Raw genomic sequence first — 20,199 nt, 5'->3', positions numbered from 1 at the left:
TAGCTAAAGTATAAGTATGGATATAGATAGCTGATATTAACTAATTTATCTTATTTTTAGGGAAAGATGGTGAAACATAGGGATTGTCCAATTAAGTACCTACTACCTACGTGATGATAAAGAAGTCGAAAAAAAAGGAAGAATGAAGGATGGATGTTTGTTTTATATCGCTCTTTTTTGACTGGCCGGTTGGCTTGGTTGGCAGTGGCCCTGTCTTCGAAGCCAGAGGTCGTGGGTTCGATTCCCACCCGGGCAAATATTTGTGTGATGAACATAGATGTTTGCTCTGTGTCTGGATGTTAATTATCTATATAAGTATTAATTTAAAATTATATAATATACTAGCGGTCCGCCCCGGCTTCGCCCGTGGTACATGTTTACGTTTTCTCTACATAAGAACCATCCTCGTACTTCAAGGAATATAATAAAAAAAAAATTATCGAAATCGGTTCAGCCGTTCTCGAGTTATGGAATTACAACGAAAAGTGGCATTGATTTTTATATATTAGATGTATGTTTATCAGCCATCTGCTTTCCATAACACAAGCGAAAGCTTAATTAGGGATCATATTATCGTGCCGTGTGTGAAAATTGTCCTGAAATATTTATTTTATTTATTTATTTATTTTTATCATTATTTCTTAATTTCCAATAAGAGAGATTGTTAAAAATACGTATCCCAGTACTTAACCTAATCACTTAATCAGTAATCATATCTAGATTATTTTAATATCTGAATGTCCTATAAAGCAATTGGCTTATTGTATTTTTTACCAAATAACAAAATAAAAATACTACAGCTAGTTTTCCGCCCGCGGCTTCGTCCGCGTTTTCAAAGAAAAACCCGCATAGTTCCCGTTCCCGTGGGATTTCCGGCATAAAACCTATCCTATGTGTTAATCCAAGCTACTCTCTATATGTGTGCTAAATTTCATTGTAATCGGTTCAGTAGTATTTGCTTGGTCTATACATTATAAGTTATAACTTAAATACTAGACTAATTATATATTCTATGCCTAAAACAATTACTCGAATAGGCTTTATACATTCGGCACACGTATATGTAAGATAGATTGTTGAGGATATATTTTTTGCGAAGTTAGTCTTTGTTTTTTGTCCCCTTTGTCGTACTTTTTGGTAAAATACTATGCTTCGATACGATCGTACTACGTTGTTTTGTATTACCTACCTATATTTATTATAATGCAGTAAATAAAGAATTTGATAAGTCCTACTTGGTGTATTTTTTTCATGCACTTAATTAATCGCATGACTGCCTTCTTGCTTTCGATAAATCGTGAACATATTATTTTTTAATAAAATTCGAAAGAAATTCGACAAATCCGTCTTTCGGATTTTTTGTGATTCTGAAAATGTTATATAAGGGAATAAAATAAAAATACTTAGTGTGTTTTATTATTTTTATGCCAAATTCCAGTTAACTATCGAATTTCATTTCATTCATCAAATAGGTAGACGAGTAATATAATATAGGTTTTCTGCAAACGTTTTTTTGTGGACTTGTCACTCAGGCACAGAATTATACATAATAGTAGTTAGTTAAACGCTAACTCAGGTATAAAAAAATAGTTAACGACATTATTATTATTATCAGACACACCGAACATTCATAATACCTATAAAATTTCAATTAAATCGGTTAAGCCGTTTCCATTTTATTGAATTGAAATGTATCTATGTATTACAAAATATATCATAATAATTAAAGTCATCAATCAAATCTCAAAATTATTTTCTTCTCTATTCATGTAAAGAAAAAAACACGAAAAAAAGGAACTTCAAAAACGAAATTTAATTTATGACAAAATCCTGAAAAAAGTAATTTATAAACACGCCATCTAGCGCAACCATTGTACAACAGTATGTCACAGATAAAATAAAACTTTTGACAGTTAACGTGATTCATACTATTCCACAACAGATGGCGCTTTTATAAATATATGGCTTTTCTCCGCTAGAGGACACTAATGGTGCATATCTCTTTATAGCTTGATTACAAAAATATATAATTATTTATTTTGTCCCAAGTTATACAATAAATTAATTACATTATGGCAGTACCTAACATTATTTTGCTTTATATTCTGCTCTAATATATTATTTTGTAATATTCATAAATATTTGGTTCGCTGCGCAGTAAACTGTAACAATTATAAACTTTTTTTTAATATTGTAGGTAATTCGTAGATTTTTTGTTGTTCTGGAATCATGTACCTACAGTACTCATTCATATAATATTTCGGGCCATTATATTTTCTATTGTGAGATGTAGCTCGACGAGACGCTACATTTTAGCGACGGATTCTTAAGATTATTTTATTTTCAATTTTGTAATTAGTAAGTACCTAGATAACATTAAAATATATAATCTAGGTAGGAACGTGTTAGTTACATAAATCACAACGTCCTTTCTTTTGTAAGTAGGTAGATAACTAGATTTCCGACCGCGGCTTCACCCGTTTTCAAAGAAAACCTGCATAGATCCCGTTCCTGTGGGATTTCCGAGATAAAAAGTAGGTATGCCTATGTCTTATTCTGTGTCTGCAGCTAGGTACTTACTTGTCAAATTTCATTGTAATCGGTTGAATAGTAAAAGTGAAGTCCCGTGTCCCCAAGTGGGGTAAGGGGCAGATGCATTATTCATACATCTGTTTCACTGATCGATTTTCTTTAGGGACAAGTAGGTGATCAGCCTTCTGTGTCCTACCAGACCGAGACATTTTTTTTTCTTCGTCTCCACCGGGAATCGAACCCAGGACCCCTCGGTGCTACGCTCACACGTCAACCACTGTACCAAGGATCGGTTGAATAGTACTTACGTGAAAAAGTAACACACATCCTCCATCTCACATCTCATCATCCATCTTCACAAACTTTCGTATTTATATAATATACCTAAGTTGGATTATGTAATATCTAGTGATATTAATTATTCAACAGAAACTGAAAAAAAACTATGGAAGGTTAAATTTCGCAGATTCAAAAGCCCAATTTTCATTGCGTTCCTATTCTATAGTCAGATTTAGAAATTGGAATTATTTAGGAGTAGGACAATATCGTATTTTTTAAATTAAACAAAAAGTGGACTCTTCATAATAATACAATACAATGTATTAGATGATCTATCTACTTATGTTCAAAGGCGGCGCGGCGCGGCCTAATCAGCTCGGTAGGCTCTAACATAAAATAAGATTTATTTAAGTAGGTATATACCTAAATTCACCGATACCTACCAAATCTAGGTATACCTACATAATATAATATATCTGTAGAAGGGTCAATTCTGTACATTGAAAATATTGAAAAAATAACTAGCAGGGGCCAGGGGGTGTTACTGGATCGACACCAAACCCAAATATGTGATTAAAAAAATTTTTGTCTGTCTGTCTGTCTGTATGTGAAGACATCACGTGAAAACAACCGGTTCGATTTCGATGAAACTTGGTATAATTATACCTTATTATCCTGGGCGTAAAATAGGATACTTTTTATCCTGGAAAAATACGTAGAAAAAAAATTAATCTCAATTTTTCAGTTATCCATAGACGTTGTTCTGTAGTAGGTACCGCGAACACACGTTGTGTATTATTATAGACCTAGCCGTATTTGGGTCCAATAGATATTTATAAGATGCCATTGTCCGAGTTACTCAAAATGGAGAAATAAACCATCCACGCAAAGACCGACATCCGCGCGGACGGAGTCGCGGGCGGAAGCTAGTCTATACTAATATTATAAAACTAAAGTGTTTGTTTGTTTGAACGCGCTAATCTCAAGAACATACCTACCTACCTATGTAGTATGTAGGTACATTACTACATTTTAGCAATAATAGTTCATCATAGAAAGTAGGTAGTAGGTACTTATATTGCTTTATATTTTCATACTAGCTGCTCCCCGCGGTTTCACCCGCGTGGCTCCGCTCCTGTTGGTCTTAGCGTTTTTTTTTTTTTTTTTTGTAAGGTGTTTCTCAATGTTAGCCAGAAGGGCTTCTACATTTTAACGCGGACGCGGGGGTGAACTGAAGGTTCACCCTGGTAGCGACATGCACAAGGGCGTCCCCCCTTGACGGGGATCTCGAACCTCGGCTTGGGCTGTCGCTTGAGTGGAGGAGGTCAAAAGGGCCCTAATCGGACGGGTGGTCTTAGCGTGATGATCAGCCTTTCTCGATAAATGAGCTATCTAACACCGAAATAATTTTTCAAATCGGTCCAGTAGTTCCTGAGATTAGCGCGTTCAAACAAACAAACTCTTCAGCTTTATAATATTAGTATCAGATTGATAGTATAAGTAGGTACCTATGTTGTTTAAATTGACCAGGGTAAGAATTAAGGACCTACAATCAATTTTTCTTCACAAAAAAGTTCAGGATCTAAATAGTTACTTACTAAAGTAGTAATAATAAATAATTAGTAATAAGAATTTTTTTTTACATATTTCTAATGTGTCCCTTCATTTGAGTTTACTATTAAAATGAGTGTAAAACTATTACAATGAGGCAAAAGAAAAAAAGGTAGGTATTTACCTAACAAAAAATCCTTTTTTCCTTCGTGGTAAGTTGACATTTTTCTGTCTAATGTTTGCAATAAATAAATAACAATTTAATAACCTCGGTTCGAAGGTAATAAAACTATTACAAAAAAACATTTTTTGTATACCACAACAGATTATGACTGTTCAAAGCAAGAAAAAATCAACTTTATTTCTATTGTAATAAAGTCTATATTTCCTAAACAATAATTTCGATGCAGCCTTTCCTTACATTTAAGTACGAGCTCTTATCACGTTCGAATAAAGCTCAATATTCTTTTCCACAAACACATTTAATAACAACCAACTCTAAATCTTAAAAAATAGAGTTCAAAATCGCCTATGTATATTAGAATAAAGGAATGTACGTTCAAGCAAATTTCAACCTTATTGATCCACAATAGAAGTTATATTTCCTTGAAGATATCAAATAAAGCCTCCCCCACACGTACAAGGCGTGGTCACCTCATCTCGCAAAGCCCAAGAGCGTTCAGTCAGCTTCAGACGTTCGAAATTCAAAATCGTGAGTGGCCAGTGCGTGTGTGAATCGATAATGGAATCGGAATCGAAACAAACGAAAATTCCCTCAAAGAATTTCTCCATAGAATCGATTGTTGGTATCGATAGGCGGTCGCCGGAAATCGATATTGAGAATACGATACAGGATTACAACGAAGACGATGACGTCAAGAAAGTGGGGTACTATTTTCAAAATCGTGTGCCGAATTTTCCGTTTTTTATGTATGAGAAAAGGAATGATTATCAAGGGGAGGATCTGAAGAGGTCTAGCCCGGGCAGTGTGAGGAGCGAGGTGGATAGCGACGGTGCTGAAGATAGACCCCATGGTAAGATCTTTTTGGAATACTTTTGTGAAAAAAAAATGTTTTTTTTTGAATGATGAAAGTGAATGATGATGTTTGTTACCAAACTAGTTATGCCAAATAAGTATTAATTAGGATTTATTTTACATGAGTTGAAAAATTATTGCGCTTTTTATTGTTTAGCAAGTAATAAAAGAGATGAAAAAGATATAAGAACCAAAATAGTGGAAATAAAACAAAAAATAGCATAAAATTAGGTATCGTAATGAGTAATTTTTCGAAAATTGGAGTTTAGCAAATAATAAAAGGGGCTAGAAATAAAAAGTCCTAACGGACTCCAATTTAATTTTATTGCCCCAAAATATAATAATGTGCAATAAAATCCTACAGACTGTATAATATTTGTTTATAACTTAGCGGTACCGTCGGCACCTTTGTAGCGACGGCCGCGGACAAACAAACAAAAATATTTTTTTTACAAGTCGAGTAACTAAGTAATTTATTTTGCCATTGTATGAATTTTGATATTTATATAATTGTACTAGGAGTCGATTGAAATGAAAAAATCGAAAAAAAAAAAATACTTTAGTACAAAGAATTGGTACTACCTTTATGATTCGTATTCATTAATAGATAACAAAGTCGCTTTCTCTGTCCCTATGTCTCTTTGTATGCTTAAATCTTTAAAACTACGCAACGGATTTTGATGCGGTTTTTTTAACAGATAGAGTGATGCAAGAGGAAGGTTTAAGTATATATAATATATTAGGTTATAGACAAAGCGGGCGAAGCCGCGGGCGGTAAGCTAGTATTTACTAAAAAGCAGCATAAGTAAATACAAGAAGATATCAAAAAACTAAACATTTTCCTCTGCATTCATTTTTTGTAACATATCCATTAACCACCTAAAAGAAAAAAAAACTGTCACGATAAATCGAACACAAGTCACAACTCACAACAAAAATAAAAAAAAAAATGACAAAAAGCTTCCCATTCACGCATCAATTCAATACAGATTAACAGGTTGATAACAGAATGCACAATAAAAAGGGTGCGACCCTGTTGTCAATTAATGTGTTTATGTTTGCAAAATATTTGTATCATAATTGTTTTGTTGGGGTGACACCCTTGTTATGGTATTATAATATTAACATGGGATTTTATTCAAAGTCAATACGTTTAGTATTCAATGTTGTGACGAGCGTGAATGGTAAGCTTTTGTTGAGATAGAGATGATACTTTTCTCTTGATTTTATTCTGTACTAGCTTTCCGCCCGCGGCTTCGCCCGCTTTATCTAAAACCTAATAAATTATATACTAAAACCTTCCTCTTGAATCACTCTTCAAAATCCGTTTGAGTTTTAAATATTTAAGCGTACATAGGAGAGAAAGCGACTATGTGTTGATACAGTTGTTTATGGAATAGGCGTAATCTTGATGTTTCAGCTATTATACTAGGTACTATTACTAATCATACCTTCTTATAGGTTCAAAAATAATCTAGGCATAAATATATCACGGGGAGACTGACCACGCTCGCTGTAAAGTGTTCGAAACGTCGGGAAAATAATATAATGAATAAGCCGCGTTTAAAATCCGTTAAAAAGTCTTTAATTTGAAATTTCTAAATGTATAATACTTGCGTAAAATCAAACACTAGAAAATACAATCTAGGTATATTTCTACAGTTTACTAATACATTATACAGCTTTCAAATAAGTAGGTACCTACCTACATACCTACAAAAATTGTTGAGAGAGTGTCCCACCGTCGGTATTCTAAGCTCAATGGAGGTTATTAGTTTCGCGCTTAGTAGGTATACGTACCGATAGTGGGACACCCTGTATAGTTACCCGTAAATTTGTTTTTCAATAAAATAAACCTAAATTACATAATAATATAGTTAGCTTTGCCTTGGATATAATATTTATGTTAATTTTAAAGCCTTATTTGCGTATAAGGAAGCCATAATATTGAAAAACCGGTAGTTCTTGAATTTAAAGTGAATCGTCATAATAAAAGATTGTTCGCGTAAAAACCAACATCTAAATACTTCACGCTATAATTTTGACAAATTATCCCGAAAACCTACCGCGAACGGTAGCTATCCTTTTGAAAACGATTGTTTCATCATAATACAAAGTTTGGAAACCCGCCATTTTGTCCCAGCGTGACATTTGTCAATTTTGCCGCCAAGACAATAGTTTTCTTTTAACGTTCAACAATTGTTTGCTCAATTATAGACTGGTGCATTGTGGTGGAAATTTCTCTTTTATAACCGTTTAGTTTTTGGTAAATATTTTGGTTTTATTGCTCCCATGTTGTGGAAGTACGGGGAATTGTTTATTGTTTTACGCTTCATTTTTGACGCTTTGTGTCTAGAATTTTAGTGTTTTTCTGTAGAAGGAATATTGTAGATGTTGAAGTAGGTGGTATAAGTAGGTAGGTTTTAGTATAAGTATAGGTACCTTACCCATCTAAGATATCTTAATTTAACTAATATAATAACTCAAGAGGCTTAACTCTCGCCATTTGAAAGAAAGGAGATGAAAGATAAAGGATATAACCACAGATAACAACAAAAAAATCAATCATAATTATTTCTTGATATTTTACTTGTTATTATTCGATTAAACCATTCCGTTCCAAAGTTCCAAAGTTATTCTTACAGTATGCTAACTGATATATTGCAACTAAAACGCAATATTATCTGTCACTAGCTGTGCTCCGCGGTTTCACTCGCGTGGCTCCGCTCCTGTTGGTCTTAGCGTGATAATATTATAATTATAGCCTTCCTCGATAAATGGCCTATCTAACACCAAAATAATTTTTCAAATCGGAACTCTAGTTCCTGAGATCTTCAGCCTTATAGGTAGGTAGTTACCTATAGATAACAATATTTAACCGGATAATGCGCATGATAAAAATATGTAAACTGAAATATTATTATGTTGACTTTTTGATTTCCCTAATTGCCGTCAGATTCAGGTTTACCTATACCTACCTACTTTCACTATAAATTCTCGTATGCAAAAACTGCAACTCTATCAAAAAAACTTACTTACGGAAACTTAAAAAACCTACTTCATAAATTAATTTTGGACTTTATACCCAGCTTCACTACAACTCTACCAAAAGAAAATTACTTACCTACGGAAACTTACAAAATAAAAACATTTATATTCTAGTAACTACCTACTACATAAATTAATTTTGGACTTTTGTACCGTAAACTGTAGGTAGGTACTGTAACTGTAATTACACCGTATTCAGGGTGTTATCAGTAAAGGTGTTATCGTATTAATAAAGTTACCAGGCAATAAGGCTCCATGATGCTGAACGCGGGTGTGATTAAATTGTTAGGTTTGGGGTACACTGGGTGTTTACTATACTTAACCTTAATTTACTATACTTAACCTTAACTTTTCTCGTGACTATGTTGACGTGTAACGTTAATTTTTTTTCTATAGATCGGTTTTACGCTAAATGGGTCATTTTGGTGCTCTCTATAAATCTGTTGGGAAAACCGTAAACAATACTGTAAGAGGTAATTAATGTACGTAATAAGCAAATGATTGTAGCTTACGATAAAAATAACTTAAATAAATAAAGAGATAAGTATTTTTTGAAACTTAATATCTAGGTTTATTTTTTGATCGAAAGAAAACATAATTGCTACCAATCTATCCAACTTAACGATTTAGGTACTTAGTACTTAGTAAGTTAGTAGTCATTTAGAGCATATTATTCACTTTAAACAACCGTATTTTATAACTATCATTCCATACAATTATTACCCATAATAAAAGAAAATAAAACAAAAAGCTCATTGTATCACAACCCTAACAAAGCAGTTACCAGTTAAATAAGCTTTAGAAGCTTGCGGGAAAGAGACAAAACAGCGCCCCGCCCTGATTGGTGGGGAGAAAAACGCTCAACCTTATTGGTTGGCGCATTATGGATTTTTAGTACGAGGCGTTCCACATTCAAATATCGATAAAACGTTGACATTGACAGTTCACTTTTTCCGCGCGCGCCTCGCTTTGTCTCTGGTTTAAAAAGTTTAAACGTATGTGTTAATTACGTTTTGACGTTGACAGTTAGCGCGCTTTTTGTTTTTTTTTAATGGAATCGTTCAGGAATTACGCGGTTGAACATAAAATGAGGGAATTGTCCGTTGATATTATGTCGAAGACGCAAATGTATAGCGACATACAGAATACGCCGCCGTCGTCGCCTAAGAGTAAAGGTATGTTTTGTTTATTTGTTGGTAACAAGTTTGTTACTATGTTACTGTTTTACTATAATCATATTACATACTTTAGATTCGGATTTCAATTATCAACATGATTAATACTTACCTACTGTTATAATTCCATCTCAAAGTCGATTCATACCTATTACCTACTTTCTTTTTTTATGATCTTTTCTAGGTGAAAATAATGTGAATTGAATTATTTCATTGCATTTCATGATATATAAGTTATAGATTTCAAACATGTTATTGTTTTTACATTATCTACCTACTCATTACAATATTATGTATAGATATATAACTTATAATAACTCTTATTAATTACTAGCGGTCCGCCCCGGCTTCGCCCGTGGTACATATTCACGTTTTCTCTACATAAGAACCATCCTCGTACTTCAAGGAATATAATAAAAAAAGAATTATCGAAATCGGTTCAGCCATTCTCGAGTTATGCGCTTACCAACACATTTTGCGATTCATTTTTATATTATACTAGCGGTCCGCCCCGGCTTCGCCCGTGGTACATATTAACGTTTTCTCTACATAAGAACCATCCTCGTACTTCAAGGAATATAATAAAAAAAGAATTATCGAAATCGGTTCAGCCGTTCTCGAGTTATGGAATTACAACGAAAAGTGGCATTGATTTTTATATATTAGATATAGATTAACTAGGCAATACAATAACTAACCAAATAAGCATCGAAGTTTGTGCAAACTGTACTTTAACATTTTAACGATTATCTTCATTAGTAAGTAGTTATAGAGAAGTTATGTCAAGTATACCTATTTCTTTTATAAAAATAAAGGTAGGTAGTTAGGTTAAATATAAAGTAAAGGTTAAATAGGTATGTCGGCATCCATTTTATTCAAATAACGGTATTGCTTTTATTACAATATGACATTTTTACCCAAATCGCTATGACAAAGCTTACACGTTATCTAAATTGCTTAACAGCACTAATTACAATCCATAATGATTATTTTAAAACAGTTATTTTGAAAAGAAGCCGACGTGTCAGGTAAAACTATTGAAAATATCTTCGTGATTCTAAGCCTTACTGCTTTATAATAAGGTGCATCTTAAAATCGATGTCAATAATATGATAATTATGAGGTGACGTTTGACATTTGCCGCCTTTTTGTCAAATATTTGCATTATCTGTGCTTAATTGTTTTATTGCTTACCGTTAGGATCGTTAATGTTTATGAGATTATGGCGGTAACCTTTTTAAAGGGACCGAAATTTTCGAATTTTCTTTGAAACCATATCTGTACTAATATTGTATAGTTGAAGAGTTTGTTTGTTCGAACGCGCTAATCTCAGGAACTACTGGACCGATTTGAAAAATTACCTCAGTGTTAGATAGCTATTTATCGAGGAAGGTATAGGCTATAAAATATCATCACGCTAAGGCCAACAGGAGCGAAGCCACGCGGGTGAAGCCACGCGGCAGTTTAGGATAAAATCACATAAACAGCATTGTTTTAAACTTTGAAAGAAAGCGACAGATTGGTTACATCAATCATTGCTAATTTCGCGTCAATTAGAGAGTAAACTAGCCTTATTGTAGCATAATGAAATAATTCCATCAATCCCTGCTTCTGTAAATTACACACGTCCGACAATTAATGCCTATCGTCCAATAAAATGTTAAACACGCAGCTGTTCCAAAATCAAATCGACCATAAACTATTGTCTCTGGTCAAGCTTGCCACCAACCACCGTTTGACAGCGCGCTATTTTATTTTTAATTACACGTCAGTTGTCTATGGTCTTGTCAATTGGGCTTAAACTGATTCCGTTTTTATGGGCCCGCTCCCTACGGAGATATTTATCTTCATTACATTGTTGCTGACTACTAGATACGGATTTTATTATGAAAATTGGCTTAGGGGAGCGTGCCGGGGGATGACACCGTATAATTGGTTGTGTATTGGATAATTGTTCGAGCTATCGTGCGTCTAAATTGTTTTAATTCCACCGGGGGTTGATTTTTTAAATTAACTTTCTTTGAATAAATAATGCAGTTGAGTTGGAGAGCTTATGTTAAAATATGAAGATGTAGCGATGTTATTTTTATATTGATTAGATTTACATTAGTTTCATTGTCATTATCTCTATTTTGTCTAAGTTAAATTTCAAATAATACCTAAAATAGAGCTATACCATTCAAGAATTCCTTAAACAAACTACATTTCAAACATTCTCCATCCTTTGAAATTCCAAATTCCAAACTCAATGCAAAGGAAAAAGAAACGAATTCGAAATTCGAATTCATACGTTCCAAATTCAAAAGCGTATCATAGACAATAAACATGAAATGGCAACACAATTAGCGGCACGTGGCGAGGGTACCGAATACCGATTGTAATTGATGCATCGATATCGGTTTACTATTACAAGGGCTATTACGTTGCGAATCGGTTATTAATTGAACGTTTAAGATAATGTGTTTACGAATGATTGATTCGGTTTTGTTATGGGATTGCGATAAACTGATTGTTCTGTTTAATGGCTTGGTTTGTAGTTAATTAAGATTAGGTATAGTACCTATAGATTAGTAAATAGTATAGTATCTAGATTGGAACGGATTTTCTTTAATAGATAATGCAAGCGTTCTGAATTGTTTGTAGTAAAATAATGGTAATACTTAGGTACGATTGAGGATTAATAGTTAGGTACTAAATAATATTCAATGATGTTTTAATTTGAATCGAAAGCTTAAAGATATAACAATTTCTTTTCTAAGCAATTGTTGTAGTTAGTAATTTCACACATCATCGATATAATATGCATTGACATAATAAAGTACTTTTTATAAGTATGGTCTATAATACGTATTTATTAGCACTCCATAAGTGTTCCATTGCCTTATATACAGTGTTGTACAATAAAATATTTTTAGAACACAATTCTTTTTAAATTATTGATTCATTAGCGCGAAACGTCACAGGTGATAATATTGCTGTTAATCAATTTGTTTTGTTTCGCATGATTTCGACAAAGCTGTAAATTATATAAACTTTTACGTATTTGGCAGACACACACTCACACTCACACTCACAAGAACTAAGGAATTACCGTTTCGTGCGTTACGAAACTGTGTGTCATTTATATTTATGCCTCACTCTGTTTGTTTGACAATTATCGAGTTTTGAAACAATGTACCGATGTTGAAGTCACTTGATTTTAAAGTGCATCAGTGCACCATTTAGTAAAAATACACCGACAGAAAGAAAGAACATTTATTTCACTATCAATTAAAGCAACAGTTAAAAAGCAATCGGAATAGAAAATATGTGGACGTTTTAATTTGAACGAAAAAACTACAGCTAAATTAGTCAATGATACACTCAAAACATCCCGATATAAGTGGTGCATTAGTGCAGCTTAAAAACCGTCGCGACGGCTATTTAAAAACCAATTCCGAATGTCACATTTGAAAATCGAATACGGAAGCTCGATCCATAGACACACGCCATGACAGCTGGCGCGAGGAAGTTGTAGAAAAAGTATTTGAAAGGAAGCCCGGCTAGACTGTTGCAAATTGACTTTTGAGTGCTGTCGCCACCCAGCATGGGAACGACTTGAGTGTCGGCGCTTAAAAAAATAACATTCAGTTGCAAACACTTGACATGCAATAAATATTTCATAATCACATCCATTTATTTGCGGTTTTCAATGCTATTTTTCATGCCTACAAGCTGCAAAATAATACGTGTCAATTTTTAAACACACTTTTTGTGCTTCACCTGTATGTTTGTATGTAATAAGACTCATTAAAACTCGATTTTGACCCACTTTTAACGGATATACCTATTTAATTTAAACTTACTACACTTATCAAGGATCGATGCCATTACAATAATTTCATGAGTTTCTCTTATTAAATCGTGTTTTTGGTTCTAAACATATTTCCATACCTATGTTACATATTCCAATTTAAATATCGATTTCAATAACTGGCGGTAAAACGTCTCAATCACGCGGCCATCACGAGCATAGACAGTAGAGTTGAAAGCATTACATTTTAGCGCTGTGTCAATAGCGCGCCCTTTTCAAATTTAGAACCACTTCAACTAATCAGATTTGTAAAGTCGATCGCTTTTGGCCGAATCGGCGCTCTTTGTGTCCATGGGAAAATATTTAATTAGACAATAGCTTATTTGTGTTTGTTTTGTGTTAATGTATTCCTTTTGAAAGGCTGGCGTGCAATTAACACCTACCGGCTACTGTTGAAAGCCACGTTTTATGATAAGTCAATTGTGAATTCGGTTATTCGTTTGTATTGATGTGTGCTATACACCTGGCTTTGTTTATGAAGATTAACAAATTGTCACCGTTACTTTATTAATTAACACACATAAAGCACTATCGAACATAATTAAATCATAAACTTTATTGATTCATCTGTAATATGTTAACTTTCCGTCCGCGTTTCGATTTGTCAATTACTTACAAATTATTATACTAAAACCTTGCTCGAGAACCATCTATCACCGTCCATTAAAAAACCGTAGGTATAAAATACATTATTTTATATTGCGTAGTAAAGATCTAAGCATACATAGAGAGAGCGGGAAGCGACTTTGTTTTATACTATGTAGTACCGGCCTACCAAAGCAACTAATTACTTTCAACCATAGATAACAAACTATTCAATACACATCCGCGTAAATTAAATCAGCCGCTAATACAGATACGCTCCATTTAACGCAGAAGCCTAATGTCTAGACAACAGTAATTTAGATAATACACGAGCTGTATTAAAAGCGCCGACTTAAGTACTACTTATAACCCTTTTGAGTGTTCTTTACGCATTATTATTATTAATTGCTGTTATATTTTTAGATGTGATTTAACTGTTTTTGAATACAAGTACGAGTTTTTGTAGAGGGTTTTGTCTATGCCGACTTTTCTCTACAAGCATTTAAATGTTAAATTATTTTTCTTTGGAGATGCTGTTTAATTTAGCGCTCGAATTTAAATTTCAGATTTCACTTGTTAATTTTAACGCTCGAAATAAAAGACAAAGGTTTTAAAATATAAGGTACTTCTTTCGTTTTACTGTCAATTGATTGTTTTATTTATGTGTTTTCTCTTTGTTACAGAATCACTAAGCCCTCAATCCGAACAAATCACAAACTCTTCATCTGCACCTGATCCAAATATCAGGTAATTATTATCAAGATCTACTCATTTAAATAATATTTTGCCTGCTATACATTTATTGTTCACTTATGAGTTCCTAATCTACAAATTACAACTAACTTAGGTAGGTACTCAACATCCATAAGTTTATAAAACTAGTCATCCAATTTTCATTTTAACCAATTTATACAGTTTTGGATGATTTTCGCCTGAATAAAAATTATTTCTACTTCTCAGCTTGTTTAAATTATTTGAATTCCATTTATGTTGTTAATTATATCTATTATTACAATTCTCATATAAAATAAAATACTCATGTCATATATTTGTCAACAGGAGATACCGCACAGCGTTCACAAGAGAGCAGCTAGCAAGACTAGAGAAGGAATTCATGAAAGAGAACTACGTTTCAAGACCTAGGAGATGCGAATTGGCTGCACAGTTGCAACTGCCAGAATCTACTATTAAGGTAAATTGATAATTTAACTATTATTGTTGTAAAAAAAAGAAAAATTGTCTATGGTCAATTCGACTTCAATTCGGTTCTCAATTCGACAGTTATTTTTCAGCATTTGTTATCTGTAGTTTTGTGGACTTAATGGGTGAAACGCTTTCGATGATTCTATGATGAGCTGGTATATCCCATTTAAATTTGGTCTATTTCTGACAATTTAAAGACGTATAAGTTTAAGTTTGCGTTTAAAAATAATTATTTAACTCAGAACGTATTAAATTTATTGCCAGTATATTGAATGATCTTGCAGTGTGTACTTTCATACATTGAGTCATGAAATTTGCAATAACCGACATGTAATGTGATAATCAGCCACAATTTCCAACTTAATGACTTTTGTAACATCGCCCACATTGTGACCTGAATATAACCGACCTCACTTCAATTATAACGTTCTAGTGACTTTTCGTAACAGTGACATAACATAACATGTCACAGATAATTAATAAAAAATGGGAGAGTTTAATGTAGGCGGAATTCTATTAACACATATTTTGAGCTATTACTACACTAAAAGGAAACTTAAAGATACAGTACTAAAAGATACAGTAAAAGCGAGAGTGTACAACAAAGGAATACTATTTTAAAACAATAAGTACTCGTTTAAACATCGCAATGTAAATTGAGTTTCGTTTCGAATTCACACATTTGTAACGTGATTTCTGCGAATTAGCGTCCGTTCATAAAGTGTTCTTGATGGAAAATTATTGTAGCTCTAATTGACGTATCATACTTTAAAACGTTTTCATCATGTGCCCATTATTTGAGCCTAATAGCCATTGTGTTACTATGTACACGATTTACAAATCAATTCGAAACAACTGTTATTCGAAACCATAGACAAGAATAACGGTCATTCCAAATTTAAACACAGTTCCATATTCAAATAACTAAAGCTGTACGCTCATTTAAATTTCATTCGAAGTGTTCTCGCAAATGACGCAGTCATAATCATAATTATCACGTCCAAAAGAAAACCGAAATAAAATACACGTGTTTTTATAACTCCATTCGAATTTTACACTCCCGCTAATTTGTTAAAAAACCGACCGAATTATTCAGTAGCCATACAATGTTAATAAACATTAATTTGAAAGAAACTCGTATAAAGTCAAATCATTATGAACACATTTCAAATATTATGGCCGGGTTTATGACTATTGCGCCAATTAAAAAATTAAAAACTTATAAACAGCGGCTACTATTTGATGTGTAAAGTATTTGTTTATTGTGATGGACCTTTATGGCGGTCTATAAACTATGGTCGGGCTAAACAAATTTTTGTTTTTAATGACCACAAAATGTACGATTATCAAACTATCAACACGGTGTTTGAAAGCTTCTTCGTGCTTTTTTGTATCAATATGGAACGTTAATTAAATTCTTGCATCGTAATATAGATATACATGTTTATAATTCAATGTTATTTAACATTTTAATTGCGTCTGCAAATTCTTTGTTTTAACGCAAGAGAGAATATTAATGTAAAACAAAATTTGTTCAGAGAAATACTTGGCTGAATATTTTATTACCTTCGCCTCCCGTAGAAAGCAATAATCTTGTCTATGATGCAAAAAGCGCGCCATTTTGCGCGCGCAAACTGCAAGATGGCTGCTAATTGACGCATTTAGCTTTCAAACCTTAACATCTTAAAGGGTTTTGTTGGTTTTGTACATTTTATTACGGTTTAAGACTTAATGATGTAATTTTAAGATACTCTCACAAAATACGTTCTTAATTTTGCAACAAAGTTGGAACTTTGCGGTTTATCTGAATTTTCCTTATCATTGGATAACTTATTTCTTAACTATGAAATTCTTACATAGGTACTTTAGAATCTACAATGCTCTACTCTACTATTACGCTTTATCATTAGTTTACTCGATTTTAATAATCTTTAATCCAATAAATATAAATATTTTTGCGCGTTTCCAAAATGACTGATCGAATAATAATTTTCTGCAAATAACGGTTGAAACTGTGTGAAATTAATTAGCGAATATATGTGAAGAATTTAATTTAGTATGATGTAATTAAGACGAAGTAATTATGTATTACATATTTATTAACGTTCCTATATACCTAATGAATACGAACCGGTATTCAGTTTTATTGGTTTAACGTTTTTGATTGGTATTTATGACGGCATTAGACTATTTAATTAAAATTTAAAAAAATACGTATTGAGAACCTCCGACGTTTTTAGTAACATTATTTAAAAATATTATGTACTAGCTTTCCGCCCGCGGCTTCGCCGACGTTTTCAAAGAAAAACCCGCATAGTTCCCGTTCCCTTGGGACTTCCGGGATAAAACCTATCCTATGTGTTAATCCACCTTACCGTCTATATGTGTGCTAAATTTCATTGTAATCGGTTCAGTAGTATTTGCGTGAAAGAGTAACAAAGTACATATGTACATACATCCATCCCCACAAACTTTTGCATTTAGTTAGAAGGATGTATAGTAATATGATTATAAACTAACTACGCTATGTGCTACAGTAATATGTACTTAAATATCGACACTAAAAGTTAATTTCTTTACAGGTATGGTTCCAAAACCGAAGAATGAAAGACAAACGTCAACGCATAGCTGTAGCGTGGCCGTACGCAGCTGTATACAGTGACCCAGCGTTCGCAGCGTCTATTCTTCAAGCAGCGGCTTCTTCTGTTGGCCTACCCTATAGCTATCCCTCCCCCATGCTACCTCCTTTCCACAACCCTCAACTCCTACCCACAGGATATCCATACCCGTACCCGTATCCGAGATATCCGTACATTCCGCCTACACCGCCGTCGCCCGTGAACACCGAAACAATACGGCCCGCGTATCCGAATTTCAATTTGAATGTTGACAAATAAACTTTTTTTTGTTTATGGCAAGTGTCAGTGTCAAGTAACTTTTTAATTTTGACTCTGTTCGCGGTCAAAGGATTCTGTAATTTAAAATGTCACTTCGAATTTTTTGACGTTTTAATACCTACTAATGATGAGAACAAGATTTCGTTCATCGGTATCTTGTTTTGATTTTTAAAGATTAAGGATATCGCTCATATTATTATAAAAACTACTTAAGGGGTAGGTATTTAAGATCGATATGAATGTAATTGTAATGCACGATATTATTAAGATAATATCGGATTGTATGTATGTAAATATAGTTACGTAATTTATTGATATAATTATTATAACCCAGTGTATCTCTAGTATTTAAATTTAAAAGACAAGTTATTCATTCCAGTTTGTACAAATGTTTTAAGTGTAGGTTTTTTAATTCGTAGCTATGTAAAATACAGTTTTCTTGTATAAATACCAAAGCGTTATTATTCGATAAGTGCAATATATTTTTTATCTGTAGTCCAATTAGGTATAATTATCTGTGGTATGGTAATGGATAGATTAAATAACTTTAACTCATATCTACATAAAAATTGTATTTAGATGTACAAGATTGTTTATATAAATAAAAACTTGCATTTTATCTCAAAAAATATTATTATGTATTCATTTTAAATAGTCATCTTGTTTCACAATTTTTTCCGTGTTAATGTATTTTTCTGATTATTTATCGATTAAATATTAGATTTTTTCAATTTATATACATAATAATGCCTAAATTAATTTGTTACATATTATGTAAGTAAAAATGCAAGTTTTTAATGTACCTAATTTAATCTATTACTGTAAAAATATGATATTATGTACATTAAATTTTTTATTAAGTGTTCATAGCTTATTATCCTTAAGAATAAGATGTACCTATAAATAATTATGAAAGACAATTATAAGAAGTTATATATAAATTTTTCTTGTTTTATTTCAATTACTTACATTTTTCTTATATATACCTACCCACATAACATACATATTATATGTAGAGTCGCGAGTATAATATTCTACTTACTAGCTTCACGCCCGCGGCTTCGCCCGCTGTGACTAAAACTTAATAAATTATATACTAAAACCTTCTTCGAGAACCATTCTATCTACTAAAAAAAATCGCATCAAAATCCGTTGCGAAGTTTACGGTGCATTTACATCAAACGAGCAAATGTTCATTCAAACCCTACAATGTCGAATTATTTTAGTGTAAACAGGTGTAGAGCATTCTTTCGTTGTTCTTAGTGCGTTCGAAAATATTCTATGCAATGTTCTAATACTGAACAACACTGAATACGATTTTTCGTTTACACTAAAAGATCACGAAATAATGCTCTAGCTCTAAGTTCGTTTGCTGTAAATGCAACGATAAATCCCTACTAATATTATAAATGCGAAAGTAACTCTCTCTGTCTGTCTGTTACGCTTTCCGCTTAAGGCACTTGTATCACCGGCAACGAGTCAAGCGTACATCCATATCAATTCAAATGATTTTTCAATATTCATATTATTAAATTAAAAAAAAGTATTTTCAAATACGCACTGTAGAAAAATGACCCCGTTGCTCTCTCGGCGCGAGTTCTAATCGCTTGGCGAGTATCGCCGAGCGAGTGTTATCTTTCATAGCTCTTGTCGCTCAGCGACAAACTAGTGAAGCGAGTGCTCGCCGGCCGCGGCAGTGTGAACAGTCAGCGATCAACTACATATTTGTATATGCATCTCATCAGTAGTTTTCTCGTCGTTGGTGCCTGGTGGGACAACTGCCTTAACCTCCCAACCGATTTTGATGAAATTTGGCACAGACAATCTTTAGACCCTGAGATAAACACAGGCTACCTTTTGTTGCGAAATATGTACCTACCACGGGCGAAGCCGGGGCGGACCGCTAGTTTATTATAAATATGAAAGTCAGTCAGTCTGTCTGCTAGAGTATTAGCTACTGGTTCGATATGAATGAAAATAGGAATGAAATTATTTGATTCGCCAAAATTTAAAATATTATACCTAGTGTGACTTCAATAA

General features: G+C 33.1%; 1 protein-coding gene across 1 annotated transcript; it reads left to right on the top strand.

Moving 5' to 3' along the window:
• The first annotated feature begins 5,104 nt into the window (after positions 1-5,104).
• On the top strand, positions 5,105-18,832 carry LOC123704076 (segmentation protein even-skipped). The gene is made up of 4 exons (XM_045652339.1): positions 5,105-5,396; positions 14,743-14,806; positions 15,119-15,251; positions 17,845-18,832. Exons 1-4 carry the CDS (start codon positions 5,105-5,107, stop codon positions 18,157-18,159), a joined length of 804 nt encoding a protein of 267 aa, XP_045508295.1. The 3' UTR covers positions 18,160-18,832.
• The last annotated feature ends 1,367 nt before the right edge of the window (positions 18,833-20,199 follow it).

This window comes from Colias croceus, chromosome 28 (assembly GCF_905220415.1).
Source record: "Colias croceus chromosome 28, ilColCroc2.1".
Lineage (NCBI taxonomy): Eukaryota > Metazoa > Arthropoda > Insecta > Lepidoptera > Pieridae > Colias > Colias croceus.
This window is presented reverse-complemented; position numbering and strand designations above follow the sequence as displayed.

Excerpts from the sequence above, each read along its gene's own strand:
- LOC123704076 (XM_045652339.1), top strand. The coding sequence starts at position 5,105 with ATGGAATCGGAATCGAAACAAACGAAAATTCCCTCAAAGAATTTCTCC. Across the intron at positions 5,397-14,742 it reads TGCTGAAGATAGACCCCATG|AATCACTAAGCCCTCAATCC; the intron begins GTAAGATCTTTT and ends TCTTTGTTACAG. Across the intron at positions 15,252-17,844 it reads TGCCAGAATCTACTATTAAG|GTATGGTTCCAAAACCGAAG; the intron begins GTAAATTGATAA and ends ATTTCTTTACAG.